General features: G+C 63.1%; 1 protein-coding gene across 1 annotated transcript; it reads right to left on the bottom strand.

The window, feature by feature from the left end:
* Positions 1–942: 942 nt before the first annotated feature.
* LOC134140128 (maestro heat-like repeat-containing protein family member 2B) lies at positions 943–13,418 on the bottom strand. Its single transcript, XM_062574992.1, has 41 exons — positions 13,394–13,418; positions 12,979–13,118; positions 12,701–12,823; positions 12,287–12,452; positions 12,038–12,136; positions 11,755–11,861; positions 11,347–11,490; positions 11,086–11,178; positions 10,830–10,899; positions 10,604–10,717; positions 10,356–10,429; positions 10,144–10,263; positions 9,900–10,007; positions 9,580–9,739; positions 9,062–9,216; positions 8,725–8,869; positions 8,458–8,510; positions 8,119–8,226; positions 7,867–7,986; positions 7,569–7,664; positions 7,280–7,432; positions 6,836–6,958; positions 6,545–6,615; positions 6,226–6,361; positions 6,002–6,097; positions 5,716–5,820; positions 5,394–5,517; positions 5,051–5,160; positions 4,756–4,911; positions 4,505–4,659; positions 4,230–4,392; positions 3,768–3,934; positions 3,361–3,498; positions 3,053–3,164; positions 2,800–2,946; positions 2,331–2,513; positions 2,039–2,197; positions 1,719–1,841; positions 1,455–1,557; positions 1,267–1,332; positions 943–1,094 (listed from the first exon to the last, which is right to left on the bottom strand). The coding sequence occupies exons 1-41, from the start codon at positions 13,416–13,418 to the stop codon at positions 1,006–1,008; spliced, it is 4,899 nt and encodes a 1,632-aa protein (XP_062430976.1). The 3' UTR covers positions 943–1,005.
* Positions 13,419–16,893: the final 3,475 nt, after the last annotated feature.

Genomic DNA, 16,893 nt, shown 5'->3' with positions numbered 1-16,893 from the left:
CTGGTTATGTAGTACTGAAAGTGCTGTACAGGTGCTGACGGATTAGTGAGTAGACGCTGAATCACTGTGACTCATTGAGCACTCGGTTGGTGTTGAGCAACTGGCTTATCAATATTCAATCAGTAATGACTCCCTGGTCAATGTGGATTCAATACCTATAAGCTAACTGTTTAATTAGTAGTGAAAATCTTGTGCAAACGCTGACTGATTAGTTTCTGTATGTTGAATCCCTGCTGGCTAACTGAACTAACTGAGCAAGTAGCTTATGAATATTGGATCAATACTGACTCACTCGTCAGTACTGATTCAGTACCTATAAGCTAACTGGTTAATTAGCGTTGAAACCATGGCCTAACAGCTGGATAAAGACTGGACCCAGAAGATGGTGCCCCCCCCCTTCCCAAAAGCATGTTCGTGTCAGAAACTCTCTCAGACGTGAGGTTCAGCCTGGTGCTTGCCGTCTCCTGCCCTCAGGGCCCTTGCACACAGATCCCCACAGCAGTCGACCTCAGCTTCGTTTCACCCCTTAGCCAGCAATATGCCCTTGTGGCCAGGAAGGCCAGTGGTATCCTGGGGTGCACTAGGAAGAGTGTTGCCAGCAGGGCAAGGGAGGTGATCCTGCCCCTCTACTCAGCCCTGGGGAGGCCTCATCTCGAGTACTGTGTCCCGTTCTGGGCTCCCCAGGATAAGAGAGAGTTGGAGCTACTGGAGGGAGTCCAGCGTGGGGCTATGAAGATGATGAGGGGACTGGAGCACCTTTCCTAAGAGGAATGGCTGCGAGAGCCAGGCCTGTTCAGCCTGGAGAAAAGCCTGAGAGGGATGTTACCAACGCCTGCAGATATCTGAGGGGAGGGTGCCAAGGGGATGGGGCTGGACTTTTCAGTGGAGCCCAGTGACAGGACAACAGGCAATGGGCACAAATCGAAACACAGGAAGCTCCAGTGAGATATGAGGAAAACTTCCTTTATTGAGACTCCTTTCAGGCTGGCTCGCACGGATGCAGCTTTATAGCTCTGCTGCCCCGGGCTGCCGGGTTCCCACGGCTGCTGCCCGCCGTGCACGGGGTGACCGATTGCACCGCTGCCTCTGCCGAGCTGCAATGACACCGATGCCGCGGGAAGGCACCATGGGCGACCGGCCGTGACACCCCAGCGCTCCGCGGCAGCACCCGGGTCTGTGCCAGCCCCCTCCCTGCATCCCGGCTGCCGCGGGCACTGCCGGTGCCTCCCAAGCCCGCGGGGTGGCCACTCGGCCGCCGGCACCTACCTCCCCACCGCGACGCCGGGTCCTGCCGCTGCGGCCTCTCGGCTGGCGCCGCATTCATCAGGAGGCCTGGCACGGGGATGTCATCGTCAGGGCCCGGCCCCGATGCCAACCCCGATTCCCCATTTCCGGCCCTGACCCGACCCGGGGATGCGGCCGGAGCAGCGCCGGAGCCCGGCGCTGCCTCTCACCCAGGATGCGGACGGCTGCCTCCTGCGGCGCCTGGCAGCTCCCCGTGCAGCAGCTCTGGGCCATGTGGCAGAGGCTCTCCAGCAGTGCGGGGCAGTCTCGGGCCTGGGGCAACGCAGGGGCAAGGGAGATCGTCTCGAGCTCCTGGCACCCCTCTGTGCCCCCGCACCCACCCAGGCGGCCCAGCGGTGCGGGAGCCATGGGGCAGGCGGCCATGCAGGGCCATGGCTGTGGCACAGAGCTCGCTCGCTCGCTTGCTCACTCACCAGGTGCCTGCAGAGCTCATCCTGCAGCTCGGCGGCGCTCAGCCCAGTGCTGGCGGCCACGCGACGTCGCACCCTCTCTGATGCCAGGAATGGGGCACACCGGTGCAGGGCCATCTTGCACGCCTGTGAGAGAGCACCGGCCTGGTCGCGGGGACACCGCGCGCCTGCCCGGGACCACGGCAGGCACCTGCCCCCTCGTGGCCCCGCTCCCCGCCGGGTGCCCCCCAGCACTTCCCAGGTCCCCAGTGACCCCAGGACCAAGCCCCCCCCCGGCCCCAGTGCTCCTCCCCGTGGCTCTGCAGCATGCTCGAGGCTCTTACATCACGGACTGCCGGTGCCGGGTCCCCGAGGTGCAGCACCAAGCTGGGGAACGATGCCTCCACCTCCCTGCTGAAGAATGACCTCCTCCCTGAGGCAGAGGCGGAGGCGGCCAGGGCGCCGTAGAGGGTGAAGGCTGAGCAGCGCAGGGCTTCTTCCTCCTGCAATGAAAAAGCCCGCCGGGCCGGCTGCTAGTGAGGCCATCGCATGCCAGGACCCAGCCGGGCGCTGCCCGTGGGGGATGCGCCCCCACGACAGCTCCTGCCCCGAACGAGAGCTAGCGGCTCCACTCACCGCTCCCCAGAAGGCCCGGCTGGACCTGGTGACCTCTTCAAAGGCCGAGCCAATGGCCCTGGCCACCAGCGGCCCCAGCACTTTCGCCAGCGCCAGCAGGCTCTCGGCTGCCACCTCCACGCTGGCCCCGTCCTCCAGGCCCCCGCGTAGCACTGCCACCACGGCTGCCCCGTGCCTCTGCAGCTGCAGAGCGATGGGCGCATGAGCCACTCGCTGCTGCTGCCTCTTGCTGCAGCTCTGCGCCTCGGCGCCCAGGCCAGCGCTTCCCACAGCCAGCCCAGAGCAGACCCCAGCCCGGGAGCCCCCACCGGCACCCAGCAGCCCTCTGCCGCCTTGCTGGCACGGGAGCGAGGAGTGCCACCTCCACAGGGCCCCGTGACGGCCTCTGCTCCTCTCTCCGGCTCCTCGAGGGGCCCTGGGAGGCTCTCGAGCTCGGGCTGTGCTCAGAGCCCAGCAAAGTCAGCCTCACCTTCACCGGTGCTCCGCTTGCCGCGTTGCCCAGGCCTCTCATTGCCATCTGCTGCACGGCGCTGACGGGGTCGCGCGCCCTCGCCGCAAAAGCCTCTAAGAGGGGCTTCAGCAGCTTTCTCTCCTCCACTAGCCGGTCCTTCATCAGCTGCAATCGAGCAACGGGGCCACTCGCATTGGCTGTGATTCATGCCAGGCAGGCGAGACAGGCATAGGAACCCCCCCCCCAAACCCCTGCCCCACCGCTGCCTCACCTCAGCAAAGAAAGCTGTGGCCGTGAGCCGCAGGTTTGCTGAGCACGAGTCCAGCCAGGTGGAGAGGTTCTGCAGCAGGCGCGGTGGGACAAGCTCCGCGCGGAGCAGCACGCTGTGCACACAGCACCAGCAGGCTGGTGAGGCACCGGCACGCGGGCTGGCCGCGGGCCGCGACTCCCAGCTTCTCCCACTGCGACGCGGACGCCGCTCTGCACCTCAGCAGAACTGCTGGGCGCACAGGAAGCCCCCGGCAGCCCTTTCCCCAGGTGCAGGCCCCGTGATGGGGCAGGACACCTGGGGGCTCTCACCTCGCCAGAAGACACACGCCAGCGCTGTGAGCCTGGGGCTCGGCCAGGGACGCCCATGCTCCCTGCTCCCGGAGCAGCCGAAGCCACCGCTCCTCCAGGCACTTGGAGAGCACCAGCTCCAGCACCTCCACAAACAGCCTGCAGAAAAACCCAAAGAAAGTGCCAGGCGCAGTAGTCTGAGGAAAGATTGCCCGTCAGCAGAGCCCCATGATGGCCCCCTGCTGCAACACGGGGCCTACGGGCAGCAACAGCCACACTGCGGCCATATCCCCAGGCGCTGCCCTGCAGTGACCAGTCCCCTCTCCCCACAGAGGCAGCCCAGCGCCAGCGGGACAGTCAGCCACAGATCGCCTGAGCAAAGCCCGCAGGCACAGGCCAGCCTGCCCCCTGCCCCTGCCGCTCCTTACCTGCCTGACGTGTCGGAGCTCTCGGGCTCCCTGAGGGACGGTTCCATCTCCTCCCGCAGCGTCTCACTGACCTGCCCCAGGAGGCTGGGAAGCAGGTCAGGAAGCAGGTGCTGGACCAGCCCCTCGCTCTGCAGCACTGACACCATCTCACAGAGGGCGCGGATGATCTACAGAAAAATTCAGCCAGCAATCGCATGGTAAAACCAGGGCTTGTCCCACTGCCCACGTCCCCCTGATGGCTGGGGCAGCTCTTACTGTCTCCGCTTCTCACTGCAGCGACAGCCTTGCGGCCCAGCACTGGCAACTGTCCCAGTTCCCCACACCACTAACGCTGCCACTGTCCCAGCACAGCATCCGCGAGGCTCCACAGGTGCTCGCAAAGAGCACAAAACCCCCTCGCACTAAAGCACCGGTTGGAAAGCAGGTGCAAAGCAGCGCTAATGCCGCTGCAGCTGACCGTACCGTGTGAGGCTCCAGGGCAGCCTGGCTGCTGCCCAGCTCCCGAGCGCAGCACTCGCTCCCCTGGCTGCTGTCTCCGGCTGCCCTTAACTTTTCAGTTAAGCGCTCCAGGATTGGGTATCCCAGAGCGCTTCTCCCTAGGCTCCTCCACACTTCCACTGTGTTGCTGCAAGGGAACAGACACTCACCCGTGAGCCCGCATCCTCGGGAACCTGCAATGACCTCATGAGAGGCCAAACACTGGGTGTGACAGCAGAGGGGAGGGCAAGCGCAGAGACCTGTCCATGGGCAGACACCTCTGGAGGAGACTGTCAATCACCGGTTCCTGGTGGCAGCGGGCCAGGATGAACATCGCTCGCAGCACAAAGCACCTGCGGGTGCTCTGCTGGGTGCTCTGCAGGCAGGTGCAGAGGATGGTGACGAGTTCAGGTACCTGAAAGGAGGAAGGCGACAAAGAACAGCTCAGCACATCCTTGGGGGCCAACAGCCGAAAGCAGACAAGGGTGAGCACAAAGAATGCCTCTCCCACCTCCTCCTGGAATATTTGCTCTCCGCAGTCCCCCAGGAAGGTGAGTGCCCACCGCCCAGCAGCCCACGCGCGCACGGGCCTGGTGCACTGCAGGCTCTCCATGACAGTGTCCATGAAGTCTGCAGCCTGGCCTTGGGGGACATGCTTGCAAACCAGCTGGGGAGAAATCAGAAACACAAGCGATCTCGTCACAAGTGGCTCAGATGCAAAACGCACACCCTGACAGCAGCACTCTCACACACACGTGCAAGCGCACACACCATGACCCCCAGACCACTTTTCGGGGGCTCATTACCTTTGCGATGTTGGTGGAGGTGGCCAGCAGAGAGTCGGGGGCGACGGCGTTGAGCCTCTCCCGCAGGTACCCGATCTCGTTAGTGCACGGCGCCACGTCCGTGGTCTCAGCTGGAGCCAGGAGAAGGGAGTCATGGTGGGGAGCCAACATGCGGCCCCGCAGGCAGCAAGGGGAGGACCCGAGGGAGGGCAGCGAAGGCCATGCGAAGGCAGGGTCCCCCAAGGTGGCACAGCAGGTTTGTGAGCTAGGCGAGGGGCCGGCCGTGGAGGGGGATAGTCCCTGGCATAGGGACGACGTCCAGCCCTGAGACAGCAGCGGGGACCGCTCTGCCCGCTCTCCTCACCTCCGATTTGGAGCAGGTGGCCGAGGCAGGTGGCTGCCCGCCAGCGGGACGCAGCTGAGGCATCACAGGTCAGAGGCCCCAGTAGTCCCGCCAGGGAGCCGAACTGCTCGCAGGCGCGGCCTCGCTGTGGGAGCAAGAGGCAGGCGAAGAGGTCACCGGCAGCCCTGCGGCTGCTCGCCCTCTCCCAGCCGTGCTGCCCCCCAAGCCGTGGCCGAGCTGGGGGGGAACAAGGGGCCGCCCCACAGCCCCAGGGGACCCGAAATCCGGCACGCACCCCCCCCCCCCCCACGCAGAGCTCCCTGTGCATGGGGTCCCCGCTCACCCCATGCTCGCGTTGCTCCTCATGAGCACCCAGCAGCTGAACGCACACCTGCAGGGCCCTCTCCCGCTCGCACTCCTCGGCTGAGGCGAGCCAGTGCCGCAGGACCTGGCACGGGCAGACATGTCTCACTGTGGGTGTCCTTCTGCCCTGCACCCCTCGCCGGCACCCTGCCTTCCTGGGCAGGGAGCCCCTTTCCCACAGGGACCTCCTCACTTCGGGGTCTCACTGCTGGCAGCACTGGCTTGTGCTGCGCCCCTCGCTCGCAGCTGCGTCTGGGGACTCTCACCTGTACCACGTCCTCGAAGCAGATGGGGGCCGGCTCTTCCCGCAGAAGGGTTCTCATGAGCTGGCCCAGTGCCCGCAGGGCTGGCGCCTGCACACCCTGGCACCAGAAAGTGGGGTTGAGGCCGGGCACCCCATGGAAACGCCAGCACAGCCAGCGGCTGCTGCAGCGCGGGGCGCCCGGAGCTGGGCCCCACTGAGGGGCGGCCCAGAGGGGCCGGTGCCTACCGGTGCCACTGGAGCAGCCGCTGCCGCCTCCCCTCTCGCCTCCATCTGCTCTGGGTGACGGAGGCACACGACGCCCCGGCAGCACTGAGCCAGGAGGCTGCATTTTTCCTCCCTGCTCAGACGGGGCTTCAGCTTGCTGCCAGGAGAAACAAGTTAGAGAAGCCTGAGAGGAGGCTCACTCGCACTCTCCAGAGTGAGGCAAAGGACAACTGCCTTTGGCCCCATCGACAGCCCCAAATTCAACGTCTGCAGCCCCAGCCAGAGCCGCCAGCTGTGCTGCAACACGCAGCGACTGCCGCAGCCCCGGGATAGACCCTACCTCAACTGCTCCACAGCCATGAGGGCCCGGGGCTGCACTGGGGACTCCTGGGGCTCCTCCTGCATCACCTCCTGCAAGGCACAGGGAGACACGTGCAAGGTGGGCAGCGGGCAGGGGCACAGGAGAGCCCTCCTGCCCGCCCCGGCCAGGGGCTCTGCTGCCAGACCCTACAGGCACCGGCCCCGCAGGATGAGGTGGCTGCTCCCTGCCTCAGGACTCCCCACAAACCCCACTCACCCCACTGCAGAGCCTAAAACTCCCCAGGTGACAGCCCCAGCTCTGGGCACTCACCAGCAGCATCTGCAGAAGCTCCCGCTTGCAGCACAGCTCGAACCTGGGGCCGGCGTCTGCAGCCTGGATGGCAAGGCTGATCTCAGTTACGCTCTGCACCAGGGAGAGCTTCAGCTGCGCGTCCTGATGCCAGGGGAGAAAAACAGGCTTTGAGCTTTGCCGAGGGCAGAAAGAGCAGCAGGGCCGGGGGGAATCTGCCTCCACATACAGCACAGGGAGGAGGACACTGCAGAGAACGCTGGGGAGCCCCACAGACCCCAGCTCGGCACCTGTGCCCCAGCAAGGAGACCTCTCTGCCCTCCCAGGAATAAGCCTCCCAGGTGGAGGGAAGCAGCTGTCCTGGCCGGAAAGACCCCACAGTCCCTGCCCCAGGGCAGCAGGGCGAGCGCATGGGAAGGGCGAGGAGGCCCCCGTCTGGCTCTGCCCCACACCCTGAGCACCCACCTGGCAGCCCTCTCGGTAGAGCTGCAGGACGTTCCCCACGATGTCTCTCTCCACGTGGGTGAGCAGCTGCTCCCTGGGGGCGCGCAGCGCCATCCGGCCGTAGATCACCATGAGCGTCGCACGAGCAGCGCGGTTCCTCAGTGCGTGGCTCTGCTGCGGGTCGCCGGAGAAGAGCTGAGATGTCAGCCCGCAGCCCCGCTGTGCCCGGGGCTCTGTGCGCTCCTGCAGCAGGAGCTGCCCCGCGCCTGACCTCCCGGCAGCTCCCCACAGTGACACCCCGGACCTTTACCTTCCGGTGTTTCAAGGTCCCCGTGAATTGCTGCACTGAGGACAATGCCAGCTGGAAGTGGCTCTCGGCGCAGCGGGACACAACCGAAACGATTCCCTGCAACAGAGCAGAAATGGGGAGTTGCTCCAAGCCCACCCCCCAGGCCTGGCTAGCTCCATCGGCCAGGCAGGACCTTTCCCCAGGGAAACGGCTGCAAACAGTACACGAGTAAGGGCTGGAGCAGGGCACGCAGAGTCCCTCTGCTCCAGGGACACGCAGGGGACTCGCGGGAAAGCAGGGCGCCAGGAAGAAACCTCACCTGTGCCTCCCACAGCTCCAGGAAGTTGGTTGCTTCCAGATGTTGCAGGGTCTGCTCTCGCACGTGGCGCAGACACCCACAAGCTGCCAGGGCCGTGCCGAGAGCCTTGTAGAGGAACCGCTGCAAGAGGAGAGGCCGGGCCCCGGCCACGGTGAGCTGTGGCAGATGACCGCCGCCAGCCCTCGCCCCGGCCTGAGCCTCCCAGGCTCTGCTGCTGCAGCCCTCGGGGCGCGCCGCCGCCAGGGCACAGACCTTCTCCCAGGACAGGCGGGGAGAGCCACCCAGCTGCCGGCTCAGCTCCCGGCTCAGCTCCACGGTCCAGGCCTCGCTGGCGATGACCTCCAGCGACGCTCGCAGGAACTGGGGTGCAGCGGGAGGTGAAGCAAACACCCCCCCCTGCCTCGGCCAGGGCCTTTGGCACAGCCAAGCGGCCCCGGAGACCGTCGGGGCAGAGCTCCCCCTCCCGACAGCCTGTCTGCCACCCGCCCCTCTGGCAGCCTGCCTCTGGCTCTTCCCCAGCCCCCAGCTTCCTGCACCACTTGTCCCGCCCCTGTCTGCCCCATGCAGCTGGGCCCCACAGGGACGCTGTACCTTCAGCAGGAGGCTGTCCCACTCGGCCCTGTCCAGGAAGCCGGCGGTTGTTCCTGCAAAGCCCATGGAAGCAAAACCCTCACCGTTACTCCAGCAAATGCGGCAGCAGAGCCCGGGCAGCTGCTTTGCAGCCCGAAGCCCCAAAGCCTCAGCCCAGTGGGCTGATGAGTGCTGGCAAACGTGGCACCGTTGCCTGCCAGGCTGGGGAGCTGCAGGCATTCTGCTGCGCCTTTGGCCCCCAGCCTCCGCCTCCCGCCCGCACTTTACCTGCCAGGTGCTGCAGCAGCAGGGGGATCTCTGTGGCCCAGCTCGCCCCCACGGCTCTGTGGATCGTGCCACAGAGCACCTGCAGCAGCTGCAGGGCTGCGGCTCCATGGCCACCGCCTGTGTGTGGAGCCACAGCTGCCACCACCTAGGCCGGGGTGGGAGAGAGAGACACACTGGTGCCTGCCCCAGGAGCCACGGCTGCCCCGCGGGCAGGCAGGCAGGGAGGGCAGCGCTGCCCTGGCCAGCAGCAGGCAGACGATGGCTTTGGCTGGGTGCTGCCGTCCCCTGGGAGCAGCCGGAGCCCCCCGACGGGCAGGGAGGCTCAGGCACCCTCTACCATGCTCCTGCCTCCTCCTCCCGGGGTGCCCAGCACCAGCTGCAGCACCATCTCTCCGGGCTCTCCCCTCACCCCGGCCACAGAAGCTCCTTCCCCGGGGGCCCCGGTACTCACCAGCAGACGAGCCAGCAGGGCTTGGGGAGCCGGCAGAGGGGCTGCAGGCACAAGGAAAGGCTGTGTTAGACGCCCAGCTCGCGCCACGTCCCACATCCCCGTGCAGGGCTGAACAGCACCCTGGTCGCGCCGCCTCCCCACCAGGCCTGAACAGCCGTGCTGAATGGCTGCTGGCTAAGCAGGCCTGGCATGGCAGGAACAAGCCCCCAGACCCCCGCGAGAGCTGGGCACAGCAGCCAGGGAAGCGGCTCGTGGGGCACAGCCATCATGCCCAGCAATGGGCACTGCTCTGCCCTGTGCTGCCCCAGCCCTCCTGCGTGGGGGGCTGGCAGGGGATGCAGGGACATGCACTGACCCTCCCCCAGCCGGCCTGGCACAGCGTGCTGCGACTTTCTGCTCCCCACCTGGCTCTGCAGGCTTCAGGGCCTCGGGCGCCGCCTTCTCTTCCTCGCCCTCTGTTCTCTCTGTTCTCTCGGCCAGGGCACGCAGGCAGCGGCACAGCGGGACCAGCATGCCCGTATACTCAGCTGGCACCACATACTGCAGCAGCCTCGGCCACAGGAGCTGCGGGCAAGAAGCAGCCCGTTCGGCACGCTGCCATTTCCGCCTCTGCATCCCAGGTCCCCCGTCACTGCCACTTCTCTGGCCCCGGCCCAGCCCCTCGGCCTCGCTCCTTCCCAGCTTTTCTGGCTAAGCTGGGGTGCATGGGCCGAGGACAACTCACCTTGGCCACCGCTCCGGCAGATACGTCCAGTGAGCCCAGGACGTGGGCGCAGAGGCGCTGAACAGTCCTCTCTTCCCACACTTCCACCACCGAAAGTTTTCCTGTTGCCTGTGAGACCGAGGTGGGAAACACCCGTCAGTGCCCCTTGCCAGGCCCCACAGTGCACACCATGGGGAGGTGCCCCCACGGCGACCTCGGCCCTGGCGGCACAGGATGCAGGCCCGGTGCCGCGCTCTGCCCTTACCAGTCTGCCCGAGGCCCGGCTGAACTCGCCGAAGAGGTGCCCCACCACGTCCCACGCCGAGCAGCCCAGGGCGCTGGAGTGCAGCAGCTCCCCGAGGAAACGCAGCACTGCCTTCCTCACCTGCAGGCACGGCGAGGCTGCAGCCATGGCACCAAAGGGCCCAAAGGCCCAGGGAAACTGCCCTTGCCCCAGCCTGGCCCCCACCAGCTCACCTGGGCTGCAGGGTCGTGGCACACAGACTGCACCAGCTTGGTGAACAGGGGCAGCTTCTCTCTCACATCGGGGGCTGCAGGAGACAAGGAGAGGCAGGCGCTGAGGCTGAGCCCCCGTTTTCGCAGGGACTCAACACGGCTCCTCAGCTTTCCCCACACAAGCGGGACAGAAAAGGGGGCCAGGCTGCACATCAGAGGAAGCGGCAGCATTCCGGGGAGACGATGTTTCTCCAGCCCGGCTTACTGACCGTCACAGCGGACAAGAGCTTGCAGCATTTCCACGGCTGCCACGCGATCGACCTTGTTCCCGGTCCTGAGCTTATAGTACAGGAACACGATGGTCTCCTCCGGGCAAATTCGGGCTGCGGGGAAGAGATCACGCTCAGTATCAGTGACCAGCATCTTCCCACACAGGCAGGCCTGTGAGAGAGCTGCCAGGATGCAGCGGCGCGGCGCCGGTTCTTCTCTCCTCACCCTGCAGCACCATGCAGTGGCACAACTCTGCTCGGTGCCCTGGGCTGGGTGGCTCCATCTCATCGCAGAGCTGCGAGAACAAGGCACGTTTCAGGGAAAGCCACATCGGCGGGCAGAGGGATGGAAAAGCACCCATGCTGTCAGCGCTCATCTGGTGGGCAGCTCTGGACATGGACCCACGGCCAAAGCCCAGAGCTCTGGGCACATGCAGGGCTGCGCAGCAGCTCCAGGGCAGCAGTGTGATGTCAGGCCTTACCTGCTCGTGCACAGCCGCGATGACAGCCAGAATCTTGGCTCGGGGCACCTGGGCCTGAACATCCATCACGGCCCACAGGAAATAGCTGAGACTCTGCATGGGAGCAGGAGAGGGAGAGGGCAGCTGTCACCGCGAGCCCCAGGCCCCCAGTCCCTGTTCCTGCTCGAAGGGCCTTGGCTCCTCCCGGCACCCCGCAGCTCCCCGATGCCTCGCGGCACCTGCTTGGTCCCTGGCTGCGCCGTGCCCCGCAAGATGCCTCACCCTGGTCACCCCTGAGGGGTCCTGGACTTCTCGGTATTGGTGCAGCAGCCAGAGAAGCTGCTCCCAGGCATGTTGGTGGTGCTCCTCCGCGTGCAGCAGGACACCCATCATAACAGCCATCGCCCTCAGCATGGCCTGCTTGCCCTGTTGAGCGAGGCAGGGTGACATGCCATGTCGAGGCCACGGGTCCCTCCAGTGCTCGCCTGCCCCAGACACCAGTCGGCCCTTCCCGCATGGGGCTTTCCCTTCCCCGGCACCCCTGGCCACATGGGCTGGCTCGCCAGCACAGGGAGTGTTTCCTCCCAGCACCAAGCCCACCCCGCTGGCTGGCCCCAGCATTCAGGCCAGAGCAGCAGCACTCACCTCCTCCTCCTTGCAGCTCTGCCAGCTCCTGCCCGCGTAGCAGACAAGCGAGTAAACAGGGGCGCAGAGCTGGGCAGCCCCCAGGTGAGGGAAGTCGCATTTCTCCCGTTGGCGGAGGTATGCGCTGATCCCGCTGCACCACTGCTCCACAACTGCAGCACAGCAAGGGACACGGGGTGGTGACAAAGGCTCTGACCGGCGCGACACCTTGCTCAGCCCAGCCGTGGTGCCCTGAGAGCCTGGCGACGCACCCCCTCCCCTTCCCTATCCCCACCTCTGTCCCCATCCCTTCCCCTCCCCGTGGCCCTGCCGTGGCGCCAGCACTCACCGCCACAGACGGCGCACAGCATCCGGCTGCTCCCCGCTGTGCTCAGCACGCCGCGCAGGGCTGCCAGCGTCTTTCCCGCGAAGGGCACGCACTGCAGGGCTGTCGAGAGGGCAGGGGTGGGAGGCCTCAGTCACTAGAGACGCTGCAGCCTGGCGCAGGGCTGCACCGGGGCAGGGGGACAGAGAGCTGCCACAGCCCCAGGGAAGCCCTGGTGCAGGGAGGCTCAAGCCAGGGCCCCATGTGCCGTACCGTAGCGGATGGCCAGGTTGTGCAGAGTGTGGAGGACCAGCTCCACCGACATCTCCTCCAGGGCCTGGAGGTGGCCCTGCAGCACCGACACCACATCATGCAGGTGCCAGCGGGCCAGCGCCACCAGGACGTCACTCGCCGCCATCCTCACGGCGGCCGTCGTGTCCTAGAAGACAGCAGCCGGCGTGTGGCAGCAGCATGGCCAGCTCAGCTGGCTCCTGCGCTCAGCCGCCGGGCAGGACGCACAACCCACAGCCCAGCTCCCGCTGTCCCTTGTGCACACAGCCCACAGCTGCCTCTCTGGGCAGCTCCAAGTCACCACCTCGAGCCCCGCCGGGCGCATGCTGAAGCCTCTGCCCGGGCTGGCTGGGCTGGGCGCCCGTGTCCGGGTTGCCTCTGTGAGAAGGAGCTCACCTGGGCCACGCGCAGGTCCTGGGCTGCCAGTGCTATGGCTCTGCCTGCGACAGAGCTCTGCAGGTCGCTCTCGTCGCCCCACAAGACGCTCTCCAGCTGGCGGTAGGCCTCTACTCTGCCGCCCTGGGGACACACCGTGCACAACAGCCGTGGCACATGCTGCCCCATAGCAGCTCCGCCATGCTGACACCGGGCACCAGCACCCTGGCCCCAGGGATGCCGGGGCACCGCGGGAGCCCTCGAGACCCGTGCAGCCCCGTGGGATGCCCCCGCCTCACCTGAGCATCTTCCAACTGGTCCAGAATAGAAATCACCACGGCAGCGAAGGTCGTGATGGCCGCAGGGACAGCCCCGACCACACTGCCACCATTCTCACCACGCGCAGGGCCAGACCGGGCACCCACGCCAGTGAAGAAACCTGCAAGGAAAACAGCGGAGGGTTTGCATTGCCCCAGGAGCCGTGGGGATGGGCCGCGGCTCGGGGCAAACATCTCCTGGCCGGAGCACGGGGCAGCAGGAGAGGCTGGCAGAGCCGGCTCCCCGCAGCCTGGGGAAGAGCCACCCTGGGCAGCTTGGCACCAGCCCCGAGCATGTGAGCCCAGCTCTCCCACGCCAGGAACACCGGTGCCGGCAGATGCCCGTCACTGCAGCAGCAGGCCGGCAGCCGGGGCGCGAGCGCGGCGCCGGCCCCACCTCGGAGTGCTCGCAGCACCCCCATCGCGGCAGGACTCCCTGGATGGACACGCTGCTCCAACAGCACCTCCTCCCACGAGAGCCACGAGCCACTGAGCCAGCACTGGCTCCCTGAGGGAAAGGGGACCCCGGGGGCACTGTGACCCGCAGGGGCCCTGACGCCTCACAGAGGGCTGGCACCATCGCAGGGCCGGGGACCCCCCACGCCCCAAGTGTGGCCCTGCCTCAGGCTCCAAGGCTCACCGTCACTCCTCAGCCCTGGCTCTGAGCGGTGACCCTCTCCCCTCATCGTACGGGGGCAAGTGCTCCAACAGAGAGACCCCAGGAACCACCCGGGCCACTGCTCACATAAGCGCAGGGTCATTCGACGGTTTGGGGACTGATTACCTTTGGATGTGTTGAACTGAGATGGGTTTGGTAATTCTGCTTTGCCTTAACTTCCGCAGAAATAAATAAGCCTTTCCTAAAGCCAAGTGGAGTGTTGTTTTGTGACTCAGACTGCAGAAATCCAGCAATACCTGAGCAAAATAAAATTGTAATCACTGGTTCATTGCTGTTGCTCCTATCACCCATTCAAAGTGCCTCAGAGCTGCATCCTTTCCTCTGTCTGCTTTTCCCCTCAATCCCTAACCTCATCGCCATCCCACCAGTGAAATTCTCCTTTGGGAACAGTTAGAAAATTTAAGCTCTCCCTGCTCGCCCCATCAATCACCCCCTGCCCTGCAGGTGTTCATTTGGCAGAGACATAGCATTGCTCAAAGGGGCATTTAGTCCTGGGATGCACTGGGAATAGAAGGGACTGACCGGCGAGCTGCATCATTTGCCAAACCGCCTGCACTGGGGCATCTGAGCTTTCCTGGGAAGATGAAGCAGTGATTTATGAGGGACTTGTCTTCTATTAAAGAAAACAAAACCAGAAACAACCCCTGAATCTTTTGCTGGTTCACACAACTTGAGCCCAGAGGGGTTAGCACAAAACCGACAGGGCAGCACGTCTGTGCTTATTTTTCAAGCTTGCTCAGCATGTGAAAGGGAATATGTACCTTTAGGAAACCCCTCTCTTTTCATATAGGCTTTGAAAAAAGTCATCGATAAGTCAGTTGGGCAACTGATCACATGCAAAGCCCAGGAAGCAGAAAGATGTCTCATGTCTTGGGCCTCACGTAGAATGAAGTCTTTGTGTGGGGATACTTCAGCAACAGGAAGGATAGGAAAAAAGCATACCTAGAACATCTTTGAAGATGAGGATTTTCTGAGTTTTACCTAGCAAGATCTTACCCTGGTATCCTTGATTACAGTTTGTGAGGAAGTGAAATATGCCTTTGCTCTAATTAAGAGAGAAAAAGATCAGACTTTCTGTGTTTCCCTTCACAGGGGTTGGGGTGAGCCTGTCTCTGCAGAGTACAGTGGTGTGAATAAGTTGTGGGGCAGAGAAAGAGATTTGGAGACTTGTTGCATCTTTGCTGCTGCCTGGGCCATCTGAGGCAACTGCTCACCCTTACTCTGTGCTCTGGCCATGTCGCTGAGGAGCTCTTTACCACAGGAGTTCTGTTTAGGATGATGAGCGAGTTGAGAGCCTATGGGCAGCCAAATATTGGGGATGCTCTTGTGGCTACAGGCCACCTGGTCAGGAAGAGGAAGTCAATGAGGCCTCCTACAGACAGCTGGAAGTAGGCTCACCATCACAGGTTCTGGTTCTCATGGGGGATTTCAACCACCCTGATATCTGCTGGAAGGACAACACAGCTGGGCAGAGAGTGTCCAAGAGGCTCCTGCAGAGCACTGATGATAACTTTTTGACACAGGTGGTGGAGGAGTCAAGGAAGAGATGTATTCTGCTGGACTTTGTAGTATGCAAAAAAAGAAGAACTGGATGGAGATGTGAAGGTTGGGAGCAGCCTTGGCTGCAGTGACCATGAGATGGTGGAGTTCAGGGTCCTGCAAGAAGGAAGCCAGGCAATAAGTAGGATCTCAACTCTGGACTTCAGGAGAGCAAGCTTTGGCCTCTTCAGGGACCTCCTTGGAGGAATCCCATGGGTCAGGGCCCTAGAAGGAAGGGAGGTCCAAAAGAGCTGATTAATATTCAAGTGTCACTTCCTCCAAGCTCAAGAGCAGTGCGTCCCTATGAGGAAAAAGTCAAGCAAAGGGAGCAGGCAACCTGCAGGGATGTGGAAGGATCTCCTGTCAAAACTCCAGCAGAAGAAGGAAGTAGACAGGATGTGGAAGAAGGGACAGGCCACTTGGGAGGAATATAGGAAGTCTATCAGAGTATGCAGGGATGTGGCGAGGAAGGCTAAAGGCTATGTGAAATTAAATCTGGCAAGTGATGTCAAGGACGACAGGAAGGGCTTCTTCCAAGGCATCAGTAGCAAAAGGAAGAGAAGGGAAAATGTGGGGTCGTTGCTGAATGGTGTGGGGGCCCTGGTGATGAAGGATACAGAGAAGGCAGTTCCTGAATGCTGCCTTTACGTCTGTAATGCAGTCTTTACTGCTAAGGGCAGCTCTCAGGAATCTCAGAGCCTGGAGACAAGGGAGAAAGTCTGGAGAAAGGAAGACTTTCCCTTGGTTGAGGAAGATCAGGATAGAGATCATTTAGGCAAACTGGACCCCCACAAATCCATGGGCCCCAATGGGATGCACCCACAAGTGCTGAGGGAGCTGGTGGATGTCACTGCAAGGCCACACTCCACCACCTTGGAAAGGCCATGGAGAACGGGAGAGGTGCCTGAGGACTGGAAGAAAGCCAATGTCACTGCAGTCTCCAAAAGGGCAAGAAGGAGGATTCAGGAAACTACAAGTCAGTCAGCCTCACCTCCATCCCTGGAAAGGTGATGGGACAGCTCCTCCTGGATGTCATCTCTAAGGAAGTGGAGGAAAAGAAGGTGATCAGGAATAGCCAGCATGGATTCAGCAAGGAGGAATCCTGCTTAACCCATCTGACAGCCTTCTGTGGTGGGATGACTGGCTGGGTAGCTGAGGGGAGAGCAGTGGACATTGTGTACCTTGACTTTAGCAGGGCTTTTGACACCGTCTCTCACAACCTCCTCCTCATTGTACCTCTGTTTGTAGCCCCCCAAAGCACAGGACTTGGCCTTGCTTTTGGACCCCAAAAATGCAGGTCTCAGGAATGTACTTGGTGAATGTACTTTCCAAACAGGGATGAAGCCTCCATTGGCGGCTCCAGAAATGCAGTCCTTAGCCTCTGCATTTAGTCTCCACAGCAGCCAACCTCGGTTCCATTTTATCCCTGAGCCAGTAATGAGCTCTTGTGGCCAGGAAGGCTGATGGTATCCTGGGGTACTGCCAGCAGGTCAAGAGAGGTGATCCTGCCCTCTACTCAGCCCTGGTGAGGCCACATCTGGAGCCCTGTGTCCAGTTCTGGGCTCCCCAGTACAAGAATCAAAGAATCATAGATTCAGGAAAGTTGGAAGGGACCTGTGGAGATCATCTAGTCCGACCTCCCTGCTCAGCAGGGTCACCCAGAGGGATCTTACCAATGC

Source organism: Rhea pennata, chromosome 4 (genome assembly GCF_028389875.1).
Source record: "Rhea pennata isolate bPtePen1 chromosome 4, bPtePen1.pri, whole genome shotgun sequence".
NCBI classification, from domain to species: domain Eukaryota; kingdom Metazoa; phylum Chordata; class Aves; order Rheiformes; family Rheidae; genus Rhea; species Rhea pennata.
Note: the sequence above shows the minus strand (reverse complement) of the source record. Positions and strands in the feature narration are given on the sequence as shown.